This window comes from Cydia fagiglandana, chromosome 4 (assembly GCF_963556715.1).
Source record: "Cydia fagiglandana chromosome 4, ilCydFagi1.1, whole genome shotgun sequence".
NCBI classification, from domain to species: Eukaryota; Metazoa; Arthropoda; class Insecta; order Lepidoptera; family Tortricidae; genus Cydia; species Cydia fagiglandana.
The window spans coordinates 6,477,114-6,500,168 of NC_085935.1; the positions used below are offsets into that span (position 1 = coordinate 6,477,114).

General features: G+C 38.8%; 1 protein-coding gene across 1 annotated transcript in view; it reads left to right on the top strand.

Moving 5' to 3' along the window:
• Positions 1 to 22,214, top strand: part of LOC134663521 (protein Wnt-10a) — a 36,782-nt gene extending 14,568 nt beyond the window's left edge. The window contains exons 3-6 of the mRNA XM_063519914.1: positions 9,664 to 9,944; positions 20,614 to 20,745; positions 21,299 to 21,420; positions 21,896 to 22,214. Of these exons, the coding sequence (XP_063375984.1) occupies positions 9,664 to 9,944; positions 20,614 to 20,745; positions 21,299 to 21,420; positions 21,896 to 22,130 (770 nt within the window). The 3' untranslated portion in view covers positions 22,131 to 22,214. The remainder of the gene's footprint in view (positions 1 to 9,663; positions 9,945 to 20,613; positions 20,746 to 21,298; positions 21,421 to 21,895) is intronic.
• The last annotated feature ends 841 nt before the right edge of the window (positions 22,215 to 23,055 follow it).

Sequence of the window (23,055 nt, forward strand, 5' to 3'; positions counted from 1 at the left end):
CAGCCGAGCCTTAATTGGAACAAAACCCCTGATACGGACCTCATAAAACATCCATTTTAAAACGCAATGCATCAACGAAATTCCATTGACATTACACATACCGATAACAATTATGATTACATTTACCGTTGATTCCTATTAACAAAGTATTCTTCTTAATTCATAACAAAAACTCGACTGGACTGTGTTAGTTGACTAGACAAATGCTTAAATAATACAATTAATAGGCTGCGTTCCACTTGTTCATCCACTGCGGCCTTAAAAGGTATCTCGTAACCTACCGTTACCCATTCAGAGAAATCTCTATAAATTCTCCAAGCGCATTAACTGCTGGAATCAGCTTCATAAGGAGAGTTTCCACTCATCGCGAATAAAAACTCGCTGCAAGTTCATTCATTTTGGCGCCAGATTTATTGGCTATCGACTCGGAAGCGGAGACGTGAAAAACCGTTTTAAAATCGCAGAGTGCAATCGTAAATCACGCAACGACTCTTGCGCATCGGGGATGCGGCGCGCGCATCAAAAACGATGTTACACGACACGGAAAAACGCGACCACCGCCGGCGGCACTTGGAAAAACCTATCAGTATGCGCATGCAATTACGTCAATGTCTCGCAAGCGCACATTTTTAAATTAAGAATCGGAGATGAAATAAAACGTTTAATGATAATTGAAATTTGTATTTACTTAGGCCGGGCTGTTAGCTTTTTGCTGGCGCCCAGTTGCCTTACATGGTGTGCATGTAGATTTGCCAATTTAATCCGTTTCGAAGAATCGAGGTGGCAGCGGAGCTGTCCTACTGATGGACAGCTATAAGTAATTAGCCTCGGAAACGTTCACCAGTTTTTTTGCATCATTAACTAACCAGCATTAAAGCGAAATTAAAGTAAATAGCTCGCATACTACTGCATAATTGAACTTGCGGGTAATCTATAAAAATGACAACTCATTGGACGAACTTATCTTACATATTTTAACGTAAATACATTAAAATTGTCACTCATTTACCCAACGTTCACCATACAAGGAAAGAACTTAAAGTGCAGACATTTAGTGTTGTAAATCCCTTTTACCTTTTTTACTTGTCAAGTCGTAGCGAAAATAATTACATGTCATGCATTATTAAAACAAACACACACAAAAAATAAAGGGCCAAGTGTAAGGGAAGAATTTAAAATCTGTCACCAGTTCGAAATTCAGAGCATTTCACTGGAAAAAGTCAAAAACGAAAAAGCGGAATTCATTAAAGTCGATTAAGGAATTCGGTGCTGGTTTTGGGACGCGCAAAAAATACACTAAGTGCACCTAATTGCCACAAAATTATCACTGCAAGTGGCACAAGTGCAGTAAGCAGTTAGTTACTGTGTAGTATGTAGGTCACAGAGGCGCAGAAGTCATTTAGAAAAAATACGGTCATAATTAAGTTATACTTTTTTTTTACCATTTCATTTATATTATACCTATTTCGAGAAAATTGCGATAGTAGGGCTACCTGTTTTACATTGCAACAAAATTATACAACAGATTGCATTCCCGTAAACAAAGCCAGGACCGAATAATACGCCAATAACAGTAAACCCAACGGCGGTAACCCATAACTCGGAATAATCCAAATCGATCAAGCGGAGACACTATAAATCGCCACGTATCGATTCTATCGCGTCTCTTTCGATCGACAAAATATAAATTTGTCACGGGCCAGTCGGAAAAAGCTGCTCCTGACCAAGTAGTCTTCTTTCTCGACTGAGTAAAGCCGTATGTCACCTTGGTGCCCTTAGACACATCAGTCACTGTGGTTCTCGGGTTTTAAGTTTATAAATAAACAATAACATTGCCCTATTTGGTTGGCGCACCGTAACATTCATCAGGCGACCGTTGCGATCCCGAGTGATAACCGTAGTACGGCGATGTGTTTATAACATACGACACAAGTATACAGCACGGATATAAAATACCTATTTGATTTCTACACATTTGAGTATCTAACTTAAATTTACCGTAAACAAGCGACCTTTCTACTAGAATGTATGATTTTAAATTAAATTATCTACTTGCGAAAATGAGGAGACACTTGCGATTGATGATAATAATTATATTGCATTTATCTGCTGCCTCTGTCATTAAACCACGTCATCTACCGAGAAATATAGACACGATACGCTTGTACCTAAGTAATCAAAATGACAAATTGGTGACATAAACATTTGTTAAGATAAATTTTATAGTTGTTGCAAATGAAATCCCCACGCACCAAGTGAAATCGCTAGTAAAAGTAAGTAATAAAATTATCAATTGCGCATTGTTCAATCAATGGATTCTTCTTGGTTCCCATCGCAATGTAAAGGATTGGCACGTTTATTGTCTCTTTGGAATCATATTAACCCCTTTGTACAGAAAATGGACACTTTCTGTTGTATTTGAACATATGGACTATCGAAATATGTTATTTTTGCACGTGTCACTACACAAATATGTGTGATTTCATTTAAGATCATTCAGAACTGGATTTGCTACAGATTTATATCTTTTGAAAATACAACAGAGCACAATATGGAGCGAAAAATTCGAAAAAATGTTTTGAACGTATTATAGAGAGCTTATAATTCGTGTATTTACATCCAACTGTACATAATTAGGCTTTATGTAACAGTAAAAATATTACTATTACAAGCATTCCCTACCTATAAATAGTACGTTTATAAAATCCTCTGTATATAATCGTAGGAGTTAATGAGTCATCTTCAACTAAACATCGCACGGTATAAAAACTCCCAACATTAATTCATCGATGATCACTCCGCCCAGATAATGGTTGATTTATAATGATTATCGTTTCATTAAACGTGATTCAGCCTAAATCATGTCTCGGGTGGTTTTTGCGCTAGTTTGTTGAACTAGGATCCGGAACATTACTGCTTATGTTAGACTACGCGTGACTATGACCTATGTATTACTTCTAATATTACTATTTAAAGAGTCTTCGAAATAAAAAAACCGGGCAAGCGCGAGTCGGACTCGCGCACGAAGGGTTCCGTACCATAATGCAAAAAAAGCAAAAAATAAAACGGTCACCCATGTACTGACCACTCCCGACGTTGCTTAACTTTGGTCAAAAATCACGTTTGTTGTATGGGAGCCCCATTTAAATCTTTATTTTATTGTTTTTACTATTTGTTGTTATAGCGGCAACAGAAATACATCATCTGTGAAAATTTCAACTGTCTAGCTATCACGGTTTGTGAGATACAGCCTGGTGACAGACGGACGGACGGACGGACGGACGGACGGACGGACGGACGGACAGCGAAGTCTTAGTAATAGGGTCCCGTTTTACCCTTTGGGTACGGAACCCTAAAAAGCGCTGGTGGCCTAGCGAGCGGTAAGAGCGTGCGACTTTCAATCCGGAGGTCGCAGGTTCAAACCCCGACTCGTACCAAAGAGTTTTTCGGAGCTTATGTACGAAGTATCATTTGATATTTACCAGCTGCTTTTCGGTGAAGGAACACATCGTGACGAAACCGGACTAATCTGAATAAGGCCTAGGCTCCTGGCTGGGTTTCGCCTCTGGGTTGGAAGGTCAGATGGCAGTCGCTTTCGTAAAAACTAGTGCCTACGTCAATTCTTCAAATTGGTTGTCAAGCGGACCCCAGGCTCCCATGAGCCGTGGCAAAATGCCGAGATAACGCGAGGAAAAAGGAAATTATTCCGTCAGATAGCAGATGTTATTGGTCAATGTAGCCAATTCCTACTTTTAGCAAGACAGTAGTGATGTTTGAAAGATGTCGGATGCGGCTGGTTTGTGTTGTACGCAGACTATCTCCCACAGACACCGCATTAAGGATGACTCACGCTAGACCGGGCCGTGCTCGGGCCGAGACGTCCGTCGTCATTTTCTATGACGACCGTGACTGGTAATCACGTGTTTTTTCCGTAAAAACAAAGCGCCAGAAGCTTCGGCCGGGCTCCGGCCCGGTCTAGCGTGAGTCAACCTTTATCAAGCGCTTACGAAAACTTTCCGTTTGCAAATAGGCCAAATAGGTACCTATGTGACATGTGCGTTTTTTTCACGCCGGGTGCATTGATTCTATAAATTACATTGACAAATTAAGTAGCTGTCGTTGACGCATTGCTATCGCAATCGAAGCATTCAGCTCCGTCACGCATTTTATCAATGATATTGACAGTGATATCTCCCTTTCCCCGTGACTGCAATATTTTTACAACTGATGAAACCATAAGGCGATAGGAGTGCAATGGACGACCGCTTCTCCATAAAACGTAGTCCCCATTTTTCTCCCAGAATATTGACTTTTTGTAAAATACATATTTATACACAATTTATTCTGTAGGTATTAACCATAACCTTCCATTCGTTCGACTTATTTAAATTTTTTATTATTATATGAGTCAGGAGCGAAAAACAAATTCCATACAAACTTTTAAAAGGTCCTAACTTTTATAATAAAGGAAAATAAAAAATCTAAAAAACTAAACCGTAAACCGGTTGATTGTGACACTCTCTAATCAAATAATATTGTAACATCTGTATACTGACATTGCATAATCTGACAATAAATGATTACTTACTTACTTACTAAAACGAAGGGGCAAGCTGTAATTAATACACATTAAAAATATTTTGAATAATGCAGAGAGGAAAATGGGGAATATTTTTAAGGAAGCGCCAATGTCACCGCGGGTTGTCTTATTGCTCCATCTATTAGGCCAGTCAAGTGATCTGTAGTATAGCGGCTCTCTAGCGTGAGGACAGATTGACAGAATGATCAAACAGCGAGAGATTCCCACTTCCTATTGACGTAAAACCAAATTATTCTTGGGAGGGTTCTGCAGAATATTACTGGGTGACATTTTGAACATGACTTAATAGATCTTATAATTTACAGTACCTGAGTTTAGTACGATATAGTTCGCGTTCAAAAGTATCTGTTACAGTCTAAATTAGTCTAGGTACATATACAGACATTATTTTTGTTAAGCTATTAGAGAATGGTATAAACATTTGACGTGTACTCTGCTGATCCGCTACTTTTGACGCTGACTGTACTCAGAATCAGAATCAGAATTTTATTGGAAAAAGTAACGGTATTTTACATGTCAGGTACATATATATATTATAACAAGGTATGTCATTCTTATAAGAATATGGATAACACACAGTTTAACTACAGCTGATTGTACAAAATAACATTAGACAAAAGTGAATACGTTATATTATTCGTCATAGAGCCGGAAATGCCAGCGGTTTAACACGTTCAAAAAGTCACCCTGTATAAAGAGGTCGCAACAGCCGGGCTAGCACATGATTGGCGCGACATCTCGCGGCGAGATAGACTACCCGTCCCTCTTTTGTTAATATAGTTAGAAAAAGACGGGTAGTTAATCTCGCCGCGAGATACTGTCACGCCAATCATGTGCTTGGCCTACAGGTGTTAAACATTTTTCCTTAAAAGAACTAATCACGTACTTTCCACACAAAAGACAAAAACGCTAAAACATTTAAAAATGTGACGTTTACGCTATTGTATGGAAATATCTGTCAACCCGTACGCTGCGGTCAGATTGGACAGCTTTTAACACAGGCTATCTAACTCGAGCTTTATTTTTACTATTTTTTATGACGGAGGGAAACGAGCAGACGAATCGCCTGATGGTTAGCAAATACCATCACCCATGGACACATTGCCGACATTTAAGATGAGAGCACCTACGCTCTTTGTTTAAAGTCTTTATCTTGTCGAGCACTGGCGGAAAGAAGCACTGGGATTAATCCGAAAATACGCCAATAGAAGGCCCCCAAATAACTTGAGGCGAACGCTCTGTACCTAACTTGGGATGAGGGCAGCGTACGACCGGTCGTTGTAGAGATCCTATGAGGAGGGAATCTGTTAATGAACGTTTTTCGGCTGATATATATATTATGATGAACTTTTTATCGTTGACTATGCGTTTCTTCGCCAATGTAATTATTTTTCTCGGTCATTAGACGTGCCTCTATGACTGCTCGGAGCAGTCGTAAGCCGAACGCGCCAAACAATTGAGTGAAATACGTTCGTTGATTAAGTGTGAGCACATCCTTACAATATCACCCAAATTTCACCCAAACCGGCCGCCTAATACCAAATTAAAACTCCTTTATTTCAATAAAACCGTATCAGTGGGTGTCAATTAGGCTCACTCGGAGAGGGCAACTAATCCGTCCCGATAACGGGCAGCCCGTATTAATCACATGCCACAGAAGAATTAATTTATTCGATACTAACAGCAGCAAGCTTCACTGACCGTAGGTGGACCTTAATTGATTGGAATAAGGGTTAGGATTATTCAGTTAACTGTGTGGACGATGGTACATTCGTATCGGCAATCGGGACTTTATCGCTCCGGACGAGCTCGTGAGAACTTTCGTTTGGAGAAAAAATGCGGTAAGTGTAAGCACTACCACATTTGTTTCAGATGCAAGATGTAGGTTAGTGCAAAGCAAAATGGTCATAACTTTTTGGATGATCATGAGCAGCATCGATCATCAAATTGATCTCAATTTAATTTAGATATCACTTATACTTCCTCCTCGATTCCTCATGACTGAGGGTCGCGACCACATGAGGTCGTTATTTTGTGCACCAAGGCTCTCCATTCTGCACGATTATCCGACTTCCTAATAATAGGCGCCTGTGGAGGTCCCTGGTAGACCTTTTTTACAGTGTCCACCCAGCGGGTTGGTGGATGTCTTCCATCCACCATGGCAACCATAATGCGCTTTTCAAAGTTGTCCGGCTCCCGTCTGGCCACGTGTCCAAAGTAATTAATTAATATAGATGTAGCGCATCTTATATATTGTACCTAATTTGTGCGAGCGCGTTCTACTTGAGAATCCCCTATGTGACTCCTTCAGTGTCTTCACATCTCTTTAAAAATTCGAGAAGTGTATAAGATTTTCCTTTTTTTTTTACAGTTCTGTACAATTCCGGGCCGGAGGGTACCATAGTGAAATCAGGACTTTTAGTGTCCCGCCGCGTGACAAAATTCTAATAAAAACCGGACAAGTGCGAGTCGGACTCGTCCACCGAGGGTTCCGTACTTTTCAGTACTTATTTGTTGTTATAGCGGCAACAGAAATACATCTGTGAAAATTTCAACTGTTTAGCTATCACGGTTCATGAGATACATAGCCTCCTGGTGACAGACGGACCGTTTTTACCCTTTGGGTAAGGAACCCTAAAAATTGCATACTGAGATCACTACGTCAGTACGGCTACCATCAGTTTGGCATTGACATAAACGCTATCGTAAACGTAATTTACTTTCTATGCATCTCGCTCGTACTGATATATTAGTGCGAAAGAGATATATATAGCGTTTATGTCAATGCCAAACTGATGTTAGCCGTACAGATCACTTCATCCTCAATCTGTTCCAATTTTATAACTCCATTCAGTAAAAATCGGTAAGCGTAGATCGCATCCTTTATATTTCAAATATTGCAATAAACATCGCCATATGGCTACGCGCGTATCGAATAGGGTCAATCGCGACGCAGGTGGCGCAGGCCTCAGCCGTAATTGCCCATTAAAAGGGAGATGGCCCTTGAAATCGCTATAATACCAGACTCCCATTGGAGAAGCACAATGAAATCGCCCGAATAGCACCAATAGCACATTATTAACCGTGGTACACAATTAACCGAGCCGGCTAAGTCAAATGCAAATAGATGTCATACTGTTTATAGTAAAAGATTACATTGTGCGGGTCCAATAGCTTATCTTCGCATCTAAAATGGTTTCTGTATTTAATTTATTGCAATAAAATAGATAAATGGCGGTCTTGGACGTTCCGCGTTCCTATAAATCTTCAAGGGATTTTCCACTTGGTGTTGTTTTGTGTTGATTTTTGAATGATAATTGAAACAATGCCTGATTTCGCCACTTTATTTTAGCAAATCTATCACTACTGTGTTAAGAGGGGGCTAATGCAAAATTGTAGTTTTTATATGTTATTGACACGGAAACTAGACTAAGTATATTCGTAAAGACTCGGCTCGAGAGAAATAAAAACACGAAAACATTTCCTTCTTTTCAGTTCTTTAAGTTAGAGTCGTCTAGTTAGTATAAAATACCTGTGTCGAATGTGTATATAAAAATGTATATGTATAAAATGTGTATAAGTACCTACAAAGGTAAGGTGGGGAATGAAGAACACAGTTTATTTTGGTGGGGGCAATACAAACAGTATGTGGATTCCATACAAGTGTTTGTCTTGCTCCGCTGATAGTCTTACAGCAGCCTACCTTATACAGTATTCAGTTGCCATTAATTGCTTGCAACCCATAATTAAAGGGAGCGAGCCATTACGTGTGGAGACAGGTCAGCTGCAGGAATCTGCCGCATATTTCAGGTTTCAGGTTTCAGGTATCTAGGAGAAGGATACTCCAAAATAAAACCCGGAATGGAGTTTCCGTATGGCGCGAGTAGGGTGTCGGCATATTTAAGGCTACCATAACCATATGATCTTCGGAACCGTAAAAATTAACAAAACCAAGCGACAAAGTTGCATGCCGTTAGCTCAAAGAGGAACAGACCAGCGTAAGCGCACTTCATGCTCCTACTAGTTTATGTATGACAAATACCATTGATTCATCGGAATGCGATGTCTTCTCTTGGTCTTTGTATTTAATGCGGTTCCGGAAGATACAACAGTGGCAATGAAATGTACATATTCTAGTGATAAAGAAATGGGGTTAATTGATAGAAATCTTTAATGACCGGTAAGCCTGTTATGGAGAAAACAAGGGTCGACACGCCAAAGCTTTAGCGGACCTTTTACGCACTACGCAGCTAGTATGGTGAAAACGCAAGGCATACAATACGTCACTGCGTATTAGTATATGCCGCGTCAAGTTCGGTCCTTAGTCGAGGCAGTTTGAGCAACAGCGTTTTTTACAAGAAAATACTTGCTGCTTATAAAAAAAACTGGCTGTTCGGTACCCTTTTCTCGCCGATTATACTTCGAATAAAGAATTGTTTATAAAAAAAAAGTAAAAAAATATTAGATAGCATAAGCATAACCTCCGCCTACTCGTAGCAGTAAAAACTGTAACGATGACAATATTATAAGTGGCAATAATAATAATACTTTCATAACTAAAATAAACATGGTACTCTAAGATCGCATCGATATTGTTGCCCTACCATCGTTATTTTCTTTACCTTCTGCATCTTTCTTGGCTAATAAAGAAAAACATAACGAATAGTTAATCTAGATTTTAAGAGGAGTCCTAATATTGTACGCCTGACAGACAAATTATAGTGGTTACACTAGAATACCTATTTATTATGTAACCTTTTTGTACACCTACAAATGTAGTCGCTTAACTTCAAACTTTCATAAATCCACCTTACCCTCTAACCCCCTTATTTATAAACGTTTACTAAAGTTGACAAGCCGATAATAATCGTTTGTCCCTTTCCGACGTATCGGTATGATGGAAAGGGACAAACGATTATTATCGGCTTGCCAACTTTAGTAAACGTTTATGAATAAGGGGCCTAACCTTTTCATAATACCAAAATCTCAAATACTGACAGTTGGATTTATCTGAGTTTAAAACTCGAGTAAGCAATTAATGGTATCTTATCTTATCTTTCCAGGTTTCCGCGAGTCTTCCTTCCTGTACGCGCTGACCGCCGCAGGAGTGGCGCACGCCGTCGCCCGCGCCTGCGCGCAAGGCAGACTGCTCTCCTGCAGCTGCGACCCCCTCGGCTACCCCTCCCACCCCAGGGAGAGGAGGGCCCAGAAGTGGGAGTGGAGCGGGTGCTCGCACAACCTGGCGTTTGGGGTCGAGTTCTCGAGGAAGTTCCTGGATGCGAGGGAGAAGGTGGACGATTTGCAGTCGAGGATTAATGTGCACAATAACGATGCTGGACGGTCGGTGAGTTGATCTGAGAAATGTAACTTTTTAATTCCACCAAAAACAGCTTCAAGTAGGTACTTACATATAATATTTTATTTTGTTACACCTAGGAATCGGTTACCAAGTTCCCATAGTCTAATGACGCATGCGGCTTCAGAAGTGCCAGCGCGTTGCCAATAGTTTAAACCCAAAGAAACAACCAAAATCACCACCCAAATTATCATATCAATCCTACTGGATCATTTTAACAAAAGCTTTATTCAATGTTTTTGAACCTTGTCATTAAATCTCCTCGATATGACCTTACCCATGTAAACCGTAAAGAGGTTATAAAGAAAACAAACACCACCTCCATAAACTCGGAATTGTCAATTCAATTAACATGGACACGAAGAATTTTAATCAAATCCCTAAGCAAAGCAGGAATCCTTCATTTCACTTTGATGTCTATTCAAAAGCGAACAATGGGGGTTCAAAAACACCACTAATACTCAATGACACTTCAATTTGCTTCATTAGAAGCTTGGTGGAATATTGCCGGTTTGATCACACGAGATGAGGGTGAATATTAAACATCTTGAATTCAAAAACTGTTAAAATCAAAGGAAATTGTCATTTAGGACCTTTTTACCTGCTATAAAAACGGATAAAAGTTTACATACAAGGTGTAACAAAAACCGGGCAAGTGCGAGTCGGACTCGCGCACGAAGGGTTTCGTACCATAAAGCAAAAAAAAACGGAAAAAATGCAAAAAGAAAACGGTCACCCATCCAAGTTAACTTTGGTCAAAAATCACGTTTGTTGTATGGGAGCCACATTTAAATCTTTATTTTATTCTGTTTTTAGTATTTGTTGTTATAGCGGCAACAGAAATACATCATCTGTGAAAATTTCAACTGTCTAGCTATCACGGTTCGTGAGATACAGCCTAGTGACAGACGGACGGACGGACGGACGGACGGACGGACGGACAGCGAAGTCTTAGTAATAGGGTCCCGTTTTACCCTTTGGGTACGGAACCCTAAAAATGGTGGTGATCATCCGTTTAAGCCTTAAGGGCATATTTGTTATCGTGTTCTGATTAGGAGAAAGTACATAAATAAAACACTTTCTGGACGCGAAAAAATATATTTTTAATGCAGGTTGTCCAAAATTGATCAACCCTCCATACAAAGGCCAACAAGGCCTCAAACAGATCACTATGTAATTTTATACAAAATATATAAATCTAGATTGAGTTTCCAATTAAACAAGGATGAACAGGGTCCACCTGCAAAGGCATAGAACGAAACCTACAAAATTTAATTTAAAAAATTGTAAGTATGGTGCTCTTGCTAAAAGAAATTTAAATTAAGAATGCTAAAAGCAGCGACAGAATGTTGACCAAGATAAGGCCATAGGCCAGCTAGTGGGCAGTCTAGATATCCGCAGGAAAAAACTCGCAATCCGTTTTTCTTTGATAACACTTTTTTTTGGAATTTTTCTTGTACGATCAAATACGAAGATAAACCAATTTTAAATTCCACGGAGAGTCCATGATCTGATTCCACAAAAATCCGACTACAAAAATGAATGACTCAATTATTAACGACCGAAGTTGTTATCCTCGTAGAAACATCACGACACGTAAACTATTTCTCTATTTTGACATAACGACCACAATTTAAAGCCATATTTACAACACACCAATTTACATTGACCTGTCTTCAAGACCAATTTTTCTCAGACTGGAGGAAGTTGTGGGTCATTTAGTAATAGTCGCTGTCGGGGTAGAAATTGTTTAGGTGTCCAAATTGGTTATCCAAGGCGTTAAAAATGGGGTCCAACACTTATTTAGTTCAAATTGGAGAGCGGTCGATGGGCGTGGCGAGCGGTAATCTCCGTATGGGTGGTCCAAACAGCCGGCATACATGGCCATAAGACATGGTATGGTGCATGGCCATTTGGGTGATCACACCCAGTTTTATAGCACATAAAGTGCGCGTAATGCGTACCGTATCGACTTAAAATCTGAATTGACTGACTTTGGCCGTATTTAGAGCAATCATTTTCGATATTGCGGAATTAATGTTAATTTACATGATTGGCGTCTGTACATTTGCTTTTCGTGTACCAACAGAAATGGCTGTGTGTGTCCTGGACACTATTCAAAAAATATAACTGTGACATTTTTTTAATATTGGATAAAGTGTTTATATCCGCTTGGTAATAAATATTTAAACAACAGAAATAGCAATATTAAGAAGGAGTTTACACCTTGATAAAAATTGTTTCTGTTACTGGTAGATATTTTTAAATGTTATCCATGTTATTACTTAATATTAAAAGCACCCAGATACTTCCTAATAGGTCTAAATTCATATGAGGTTTAAAACTGAAAATTAATACAAGTTGTAAAACAACAAAAACATATATTGTTTTATACCTACTTAATTGAGTTGTGAATATAGATAATCGCTTCATAATCTATCTAATTTTGCCCTCAATTTCTCCTTACAAGCGGCATAACTTGTCGCCCGATACTAAACATGTCCAAAGCTGATTTGTCGTGTCACTAAGCTGCAGCATACACTACACTGACACTACCCAGTAACCGACAGTTAGCCAAAATACCAGGCGTAGTAGGATTACGCCTAATAATTTAATAGGCCTCTTCCGTCTAAGAATAAACATGTCAAGCTGAAGTTTAAATACGAAATAACAAACTTAATTAACCCGCTAAGAGTCATCAATTCAACGCTTTATGTGGTTGACTTTGAGTTGAACACATTTAATTTCAACGGCAAAGTTATGTTTGCTTATAATATTATATTAGCCTCCGGAACCAAATCTGACAGCGAAGCGGCATACCTGGTATCGTGGATACATATTAGAGGGATTTACGATTAATATAATTTACGTCTATACACTTTTTATAATACAAACACGACGGTTACGTACAAATGATTTAATTTGTAATACCTTTGTGGTTTTTAATTGAGTGGCATGATACCTGTCTGATGGGGGCCACCAGCATCTATGTTAGGTTTTTAAGTTTCATATTTATTCTACAGGTCCGTTGTACATTACCTAACTGCTACAATTTAAGTACCCACGTCGCCATACTCGCTGTATAGAAAAGTGGATACTTATATTTGGGTACAGTACCGTCTTTACCATAAGGGCACAGGGCCCCATCCTCAAGGACAGATAGTGACAGTATATTTTCACCACACCAGCACGGAAAGGCTTACTTTGCACTTCAAAAACTGATAGCAAAGTTGCATTTTATTCACATGAGACAAAGTAATCAAATGCAAATTTTGATTTGTTTTCTTATGTTTGCTGGTAGAATTGACTTTTAAATGATGATTTTGGATGATAAATATTTAATAACATTCATTTGGATTTGATTTGTGTGATTTTGTTTGATATTTTACATTTAATATTTGCTTCGGGTTGGTGTGGTGAAAAATTTTGTGTTTCATTTGGGGGCAAATTTTGTTTAACCCTCGTGCTTTGAAACCCTCGCAACGCTTAAGATTCCATTTTTCGAATTCAATTTTGGAATTTTTCGCTTGCTCGGGTATCAATATTAGCACGAGCGGTTAAACAACAACTTTGCCCCCTTGTAAAACAAATAACTATTAATTACTCATAATAAATAGAAGATCATAGTAGAATAAAAAATAGTTTAATGCGCCTTCTTTACTTTCCAAAAGGGCCCCAAATTCTTATGTGCCCAAGGGCCTCAGCATAGTATAAGACGGCCCTGGGTATGTACTTAAATATGGTAGGCACCTATACTTGTATTTCTAGAAATAATGCTCCTTGACCTATGTATTTTTAGGGTTCCGTACCTAAAGGGTAAAACGGGACCCTCTATTACTAAGACTTCGCTGTCCGTCCGTCCGTCCGTCCGTCCATCCGTCCGTCCGTCCGTCCGTCCGTCCGTCCGTCCGTCCGTCCGTCCGTCTGTCACCAGGCTGTATCTCACGAACCGTGATAGCTAGACAGTTGAAATTTTCACAGATGATGTATTTCTGTTGCCGCTATAACAACAAATAGTAAAAACAGAAGGGTTCCGTACCTAAAGGGTAAAACGGGACCCTCTATTACTAAGACTTCGCTGTCCGTCCGTCCGTCCGTCCGTCCATCCGTCCGTCCGTCCGTCCGTCCGTCCGTCCGTCCGTCCGTCCGTCTGTCACCAGGCTGTATCTCACGAACCGTGATAGCTAGACAGTTGAAATTTTCACAGATGATGTATTTCTGTTGCCGCTATAACAACAAATAGTAAAAACAGAATAAAATAAAGATTTAAATGGGGCTCCCATACAACAAACGTGATTTTTGACCAAAGTTAAGCAACGTCGGGAGTGGTCAGTACTTGGATGGGTGACCGTTTTTTTTGCTATTTTTTTTGTTTTTTTTTTGCATTATGGTACGGAACCCTTCGTGCGCGAGTCCGACTCGCACTTGCCCGGTTTTTTTAGGAATCCGTTTTATTAAAAAATTAAACGTTGAGAAAATAATCTTACCTTCTGTTTTACTTATCAGTTGGTAAACATCTCGTGAAAACGTCTCCACTTCTCTTTACTTAGACTAATTTAATTGCTACCAAAGCCAGACGAATATAATCGTAGTTTTAACGATCCGGTAGCAAAGATAAAATTATATGCCAAATACTATTTAATATCTATATAATTTACTATTAAAATATACTTTGCTGCGACATTTACGATCCATAGTCTATGGCAATAAAAACTGAGTCCGGGCTAATGATTATTACTATACAATGTTGTTTTTACGAGATAATCATGGGTTTATTAGCTATAAATTAATATCGCTAAAATATTATAATTGTTGTCACTTTCTGTAACAGGGTCCTTAAAGCTGAATGGGTAATTAAAAGGTTATGTTTTATTTGATAATTAGTTGGTGGTATGATGGGATAACCAGTTGCTTCCAAATGGATAATTTAGATTTTAGACCTGCCAAAAACACAATCTGTTTTGTTACACAAAGCTTGACCTCATTTAAGCACGGTAAAATTAATAGGTTGAAATACTTGAAATATGTACTTGAAAAATCATGATACATTTTCAATTAGGTATTATAAGAAACTGTTTGTTTTTAACCCTTACAAAAATGAATTTAATAGGAAGAAACACTTTATGCCGCTATCTGATAAGAATTCATTAGGTATATTTTACTAACTTGAAGACATTGTTTTTTAATAAATGAAATTTAAAAGTATGATTTAATGGATAAAAAGTTATGTTGGTATCAAAGACGTACAACTTATCAATGTATAAAAACGAAATTAAGTTATTGAACGAATTGAACATTTCACAACCAGCAGAAAAATCCAACCGACCTAAAGATTCCTACCGTTAAGATTGGCACTAGACACTTCGAAAAACATATTAAAATGTCAGAATACACCCCTCGCCAAGGTGTAAGGAAATTGGCCGAAGGCATGTAGAACGTATCTTGGCCGGTGGTCCGACCCACACTCAAGGTACGGCGGCATTTACCATTTTGTTTTGTGGCCACATAATTAACAGCCGCCCAGTGAGATCTCTGTTAGACACGCTCGCTTGTAATAACCCCCGCGATGATATTTTTATTAATGTCAAAATAAAGGCGGGTCGAGTCACACCGAAGCGTAATAGTATAGTGCCACGACAACGCGTTCGTTGGTTAATGGCTGACGCGTTCGCTGCCAATAAAGTGCGGGATGTTTTTTATTTAATCCTTGTTAGCGAAAAAATTACATAATATACAGTCAGCAAAACTATTAGCTTAGCACCCATGCATACGTATATATGAATGAAACATTAATTTGTAACTCATGAGCTACACCGCCACTCACGTTAAATATTTGTATGCCTCATACGGCCAAAAGTGGAGCACTTAATTATAATATGTATGTAACACCTGTTTGTAACACTACCTGCTTTTCGACAAATAAATGAATTGAAATTGAAATTGAACAGAATCCAATTAAGATCAATTTTAGTCTATTGAGCTTGCCAAGTGTTTCAGTTTTCAATACAGAGGTGAGAGGCCAAAGGTCGCTTTCATATAAATAATGTCTACACCGGCGCCGATTCTTGGAATTTGGTTGAGTTGGCCGAACAAATCCCGAACGCCTTGGTAATCCAAAGGAACGCCGGCCACTCCAAGGGACGCAGCCATGCGGTAGAATGAGATAGCAAATTCACTTGCTCCCTCAAAAGCATAAATGCGTCCCTTGGATTGGCCGGTGTTGGCCCATCGTGTAGAGGAGCTATTAAACTAACAATGAGTCAAAGCTCATAGAATATACAAGTCGCCCGCATAGACCGCATATATTTCCGTCAAAGTATTCTGGCCAAATCCTTTAAAATAGAATGATTTACTTTCATTATTTTTTTTAGTATATTTGAATAAAAAGATAAAGTAATCTCTTTACTTACTTATCTTATTATTCAACACTTAGGTAGGTACCTAAACGGTGTGACACGCGACCTCCAGCTTCGAGATCGAGACGACCCTCAGCGGGACTATAAAGGATCTCGCGTCGACCCACACAAGAAATTAGGTCCCACATTAGAGAGCCAAGGTGATAATTACGTTACAAAAAATCGATACGATGAGTTAATATTTTGTTTCCCAATGAGTGTTCGATATCGATTTAAATATAATTGCTATTAATTTTTTCGACACAGTTGCGTCAGCTAGACGAATAATAGACGGTTTTTGTGTCGATGTCATATACTAATTATTTTATTCAGTGAGATCACGAGTTAAACTTGTATCCATTTAGACAGCTTTGATATTCTATTGTTATAGTTTTTATAAAGATATGGACAAAATACTGCCTTTGCTCATCATTTCTAGGTACTTAAAGTAAAGTATTAATAACAATGTATGTTATTAAGCGTTATCTACATATATTCCAGTTGTAAGTTGTCAATTACCACTACCACCACCACCAACCACTTTATAACATGTGGTGTATTACCACTTTTACCAAAAGACGAATGTGGTTGTAGGTGTGATGACTCATGATATAATTATCATAAAAATTAGTTTTTATCTCAGTATGTGTATTTTAGATTTATTCCAAGAAATGATCAAAGCATTAAAAAGTCGCTTATATAGTTTGGATTTGTCTTCAACATGGCAATTTCTAAATTCCTGTTATCCTCACGTCTTCTTTGACGATACACGTCGTGTTAAAGCTTATTCTCCAATTTGCATATTAAAAATACCTTTACTTAGGTATTTTACCTATCAATTACAACGGCGGACAATTAGAATTATTGAATTCCGCGTTAGCATTGAATCCTGTAGATTCCCTCTAACTCCATCGAGTCTCCGTGTGCGGTTAACTAATAGTTAATTTGTTCGACGGTTTAGTCGCGGTCATCTTAAACCTATTATCGTTAGTCACCGACTTAATCGCCTTTCAGATTACTGTGATTCACTTGCCCACGTTTCGAATTGATTGTGTTTTTTGTGTGCGCGTGCCAAAATAGACGTTGTTTAAAGACGTTGATGTTGTTATTTATTAGACGATAATTTGAGTCAAGTGTAAAAATATGGGTGCACACATCTTACTCAAAACATGTCACGTAGCTTTTATGTCGGCGAGTTCAGAAATATGGGACATATTTTTGAGTGAGTTGTAGGCAGTATGCACCCATATTTTTAACACTTGACTATTACCTGTGAACTACCTATCTACAGGCAAAGATATATGTAACTTCGTATAAGATGAATAACGTCTAAGAAAAAAGCGTGCCTCGGAAATCAAGAAAAAGTCATTCTCGCGTAGATGGCGCACACACCTTTAGCCTACTCTCGGCTAGATGGCGTGACGGCACCGTTTCATATTTAACAATTTTAACACATAGATATCAGTGAATGAACATTGGTCGAAATGATATAAAAATAATAAAATCATTTATCCATATATATTAAATTTTTTGATAATTTTATACGTGTTTATTTTGAGTTATAGTCGTGTGTCGATAGATGGCAGTAAATTTACAGTGACTACAACATTTACTATGACAGGACCCCTCTATACTATCTATTCTTTTTGCTACAGGTAAATGCACACATAAGTATTACAAAAGATATTTTGACACATGTACTATATTAGCCATATTTAATATCGTCACATCAAAATGTGCTGATTGTCGATACAAACATCAATTACCTACAAGAGCTTTAAAATGTAAATAGATTTTTAAAAAATCCGAGTCATTTTTTCAACAATAACAATCGTATTTCTGAATATCACAGATTCCCTTTTTGAAAACCGCATGGAAATCAGTCGAATCAATTTGGAGAGGAGGCAAACATGGGAACTTCCATTCGTGAACACATAGACACATAAAAAGCCGTCTCACACTAGTGAAACGGTTCAATACGTTGAGGATGTAAGTACTAAACGCATATGCCGTCTTTATGTCATCGAGGGTAAAGAGTCGTAATGGTTATTTTAATTTCAACTCTATTCCATTTCAAAATATCTTAAATTATTTAGCTTGATATGCATCAATAAAAATAAAAGCCTCTACTCATCCTTTTCTATAGATGTAATTAATATGATCTTGTGAAATATCACGGCAGTGGGTTCAATAATTCGTTGAATGGTCTCAACGCTTGGGCAAGCAATTATAGCTTCCTTTTAAAAATATAATTTTATTTAAATAAGGACATAAATTCTAACAAAACTACGCACTATTCTAAAGGTCACAGCTTTAAATAGTCATAATAAAACGGAGCAGTCTTAATTATATTCCATCGAGATAATTATACGTTTAGCCTCAATTTGTTGCTAGTTCTGGCTACCGATGCTGATTGCTGACATCATTGTTTAGTCTGACTTAGAGGACAGGGGGCGAGATGTAAACAAAGGAACCAAACTGGTTTACTTTCCCGACCTATGGCAATAAACAGAGATGTGTCGAGAGATGACCTCTACGAACGTATAGTTGACACATTAGAAAATATAACTAAGTATCAATGATAACTTGCCTTGGATTTGATTTACTGAAACAATATATGTACATTGAGACCTTAGGATTGTGTATGATATTCGCATATATTTACATTACGGTTGTAGTCTCGTTGTAGGTACTTTCTAAACGCCTTATCAAAAATGTCACTTGACATTTCCTTGGTTTAATCGCGCGATAACAGCTCTAATAAATTACATCCTCTTCGGCTCCATATTTCATTAGTGTCTTCAGTTCTATCGTGCACTAAATTAATTGAAACCGGAACCCCAAATTGAACCACTAAAGTGTTATAGATAGCGCCTTAAACTATCGAAAGTCGTGTGGGCAATCGGGCGCGCCCTGCAGGGCCTACATTAGTCCGCCGTATTTCACGAACGGCCCGCCGAGGTGAGAACATAATAAGCGGTTCGTTCGGGGCCATTTTTAATATTCCAGCTTCATTACGACGTATTACAGACGTCTTGGGTGGCGAATTCTATCGCGAACGCTCTTAATACCAGGTTATTAGGGCCGGCCGGGCCGGGGAGGCGGGCCGAAACGCCGATTTATTTGAATTTTTGCCCGACTCAATTTGGAAAATTGTTCGGCCGGCGGCTTTGGCGGAATTAAGACGTCATCGTGATTGCACTGCGGCGTTTAATTATGTAAATGTTATGAGATAGCTGCGCTGGGTGGCGCTCCGTCGCCATTGTGCGAGCGACGTGGTCACGTACGATACAGATTTATGATTTTCATGCGTCCGACGTGGACTTACAATTTAATGTGGCCCGGAGCAATGCCGCAATGTGGCCGACCAGTGCACCCAAGGTCATTTTCTGATGATACGAGGTCAGGTGGAGGAGAAATCGGTCATATTGGTGATTAATTCATAAGTTCATAACCGTTCTAAATTAAATAGTAGGTATGTGAAATAAATCACGATAATTGCATATTTCCCCATGAACCTAGAATTATCAATACCATTGTGTTCAAATCACAAACCCGGAGAAACAAATTTTAATAATTATGAAATTACAACACATTTATTTATCGCCTACTGTACTTAATAGGGTTGTCATATGTCCGGATTTGTCCGGACATGTCCGGATTTTTGACCGTTTGTCCGGATTTTTGACCCTTTGTCCGGATTGCGGCCGGACTTGGCATGTGTCCGGATTTTTAGGAATGACCTTATAAAAATAAAATGCGCGCCCGAGGAGGGGGCTACGGGATCGGGCGAAGGGAAAGGGAAAAGTAGATCCACGATACGATCCGGGGCGTCGTTCAAGCTACGCCAAATCTCTGCTACAAGAAATGTCTGGATTTTTATCAGGACATTTAATTCTTCCATATTGCAACCCTAACTGTACTTAATGCCCCCAATGGCACCTACTAGAAGCCACCGAAAAGAAATATTTTAAATGTTAAATAAATCATCAATAAATAGGAGCATTCTGTTAATTCTGTATCAGTTGTTCACAATGACTATAAGATTAAAGTGACACTAGAGACATGACATGTAGGTATCTGCATACAGGCTGTTCCGAAGTATTAAATCGTAGATCAGTATTTTTCTGTTAATACTGTGGCGTTTAGAATGAGATTTGTAAGTACATAGGTTAGAAATACCCTAATCCTTCCTATTCATCTATGTCCAGAGTTAGAATACTGTACAGCCAGGTCAGCTCCTAATAGGTAATTTATTTCAGATCCTGTCGTCCCACATGGAGGTTCGGTGCAAATGCCATGGCCTCTCCGGCAGTTGCCAGCTGCGGACCTGCTGGCGGGCCACGCCTGACTTCAGAGTCGTGGCTTCCACCATCAAACGACAATATAGAAAGGTACCTACCTTACCTATATCACAGTTTGATTTTGGGGATGATGATAATGCTGTGTATCTTCAATTCTGATCCATGATTTGTAAAAGTTTTAGACATTTGGGATATGTTTGACACCCTTCAATCGTAACTAACACGCCAAGATCATGGTTGCAAGCAAGGCAATATAAACCTTATTCGAAAGCATGAAGGTTACATTTTACATAGCTAACGCCATGCCATAACTCTTGTAAGCGTTCTTGTTGATATGGGCACGACTATTCACAGCGTTCTTGGCATTTAATTCATTACAAGGAGTTTAATTACATTCAATTATTTGCAAGGGTTAATTAATTAGGAAAGGTTCGAATATACGTAGATAAATACATTCTGGAGCCTGGATTCAGACTTAACAACTTGTTACAGTTTTGATATAATTTTGCACGCCAATCACCAAGACGATTGTCAATGTATCAAAACCAATTCAAAATCGTAAAAAGTTGTTAAAATCTGTCTCAGGCTCCTGACTACCAATAAATTTAATTAATTAATTAACCTTCTCTTCTTCTTCTTCCAGGCTCTAATAGTAGCCCAAGAAGAGCTGAACAATGGGTTTTCCGTACTACGTGGACGGCCCAGGGGCAGAAGGCGGAGCCGGGCGCGACCAGCGCCTAAAACTAGTCTCCTGTTTTTTGAAAAGTGAGTTCATACAATTACGTCATTTACTTCCTCTGACTCTGAAAAGTCAAATTATACGAGTACCTATCTTATAGGGCCTTAAAAACATCAATGCGGTTTTGGTTCCCTAAAATTTCAGTTAGTTATTAATTTTCAGCCTCTGCCGACCCTTGTCCAGTTAGAGCTATAGCTATTGTTTTTAATGATAAAAGAGGCAAACGAGTTGACGAATCGCCTGATGGTAAGAGATTACTGTCGCCCATATAACACCAGATGGGTTGTAAGTGCGTTACCCGAGCTCTGTTCACCTATTTTAAAACTCCCTTTGACTTACGTTATTACTCGTACGCTATACGTTACTTTAAGGTGAAGCCCTTGCTTCATTTGTTTACGCATAAAATGTTCTAAGAACTATCTACAACTATAACGGGAACAAAGCGTTGATTTTAAATTACAAATATTAGAACAACATTTCACTGACCTGAAACTTTATCAGATCCCCAAGCTTCTGCGAAGTGGACCCGAAGACGGATTCCGCCGGCACCTCAGGCCGCGTCTGCCGGATCGGGCGGACCTCCCGCTCCGGCTCCTGCGACCTGCTCTGCTGCGGAAGAGGCCACGCCCTCATCAGGAAGTCCAGCATCAAGCCCTGCAACTGCACCTTCCATTGGTGCTGTCGGGTGGACTGTCAGAGGTGCAGGGACGATAAGTGGGTGGCTGTGTGCAAGTGACTTGTGAAGTGATTGTTTTTTGGGTTACGCCGAAAGTCGGAATACGCCGTCTCCCACAAGTTAGAGTTGGATTGGCGATCTACTGAAGGGAATACGATGATGTTAAGGGGGAAAGGGACCGGATATTGTGACGATCATTCTTTAGAAGAGGAATCTGTTATGATGTGGTCAATTATGTGGGAGGATATAAGAAGTATTTATTTACACAATCTCCTATTATTCCGATAAGAGACCAGTGTTTTCGTATTTATGTATTTGTGTCGAATTAGATCTAATTTTCTTTATTATAACTTATCTGCAGAAATTTGGGTAACGAGAAAACGCTTATCCAATGACGAGAGAGTGCCAACAGTCGAGTGCTCAGTACTGGGTACTCGGCCGAGGTCACTCTCTCGCCACTGTACTCGGTACGTGTGATCAAGGCCTTACATCTACATAAGGCCTTGATCACACGTACCGTTATTTTTGTTCTTAGCAATTTTTATTTGTTTTAAAACAATAAATGTTTTTAGAAAGACTGCAGTCGGGTAAAAATAATGACCCGAACGAGTTCTACAGGCATCTTTAAATATACAGGTTACTTTGATTATAAATAAGATTGAAAAGAATAATGAATTTACTATTTTGATTGTTTAAGATGTTTCGTGTATCTGTAAATGTATTTGTAAATAATAGAAATGAATCAAAGTATGTAGCCACTAAATAAAAACCTACATTTAGGATGGATTTAGGAAGGTACGCATCCGATTAAATACATTTCTGTAAACGTGTAGGTACAAGTAGGTACATTCCATTTTCAAACTCGAACGAAACTAAATATATTCCGTGACGTGTAATATGAAGAATGTATAATAGCTTTAATTATTATTAATTTACAAAATTTGTAAGTAGTAGCCTATTGGTCATTTCATTATATTCTACTAAC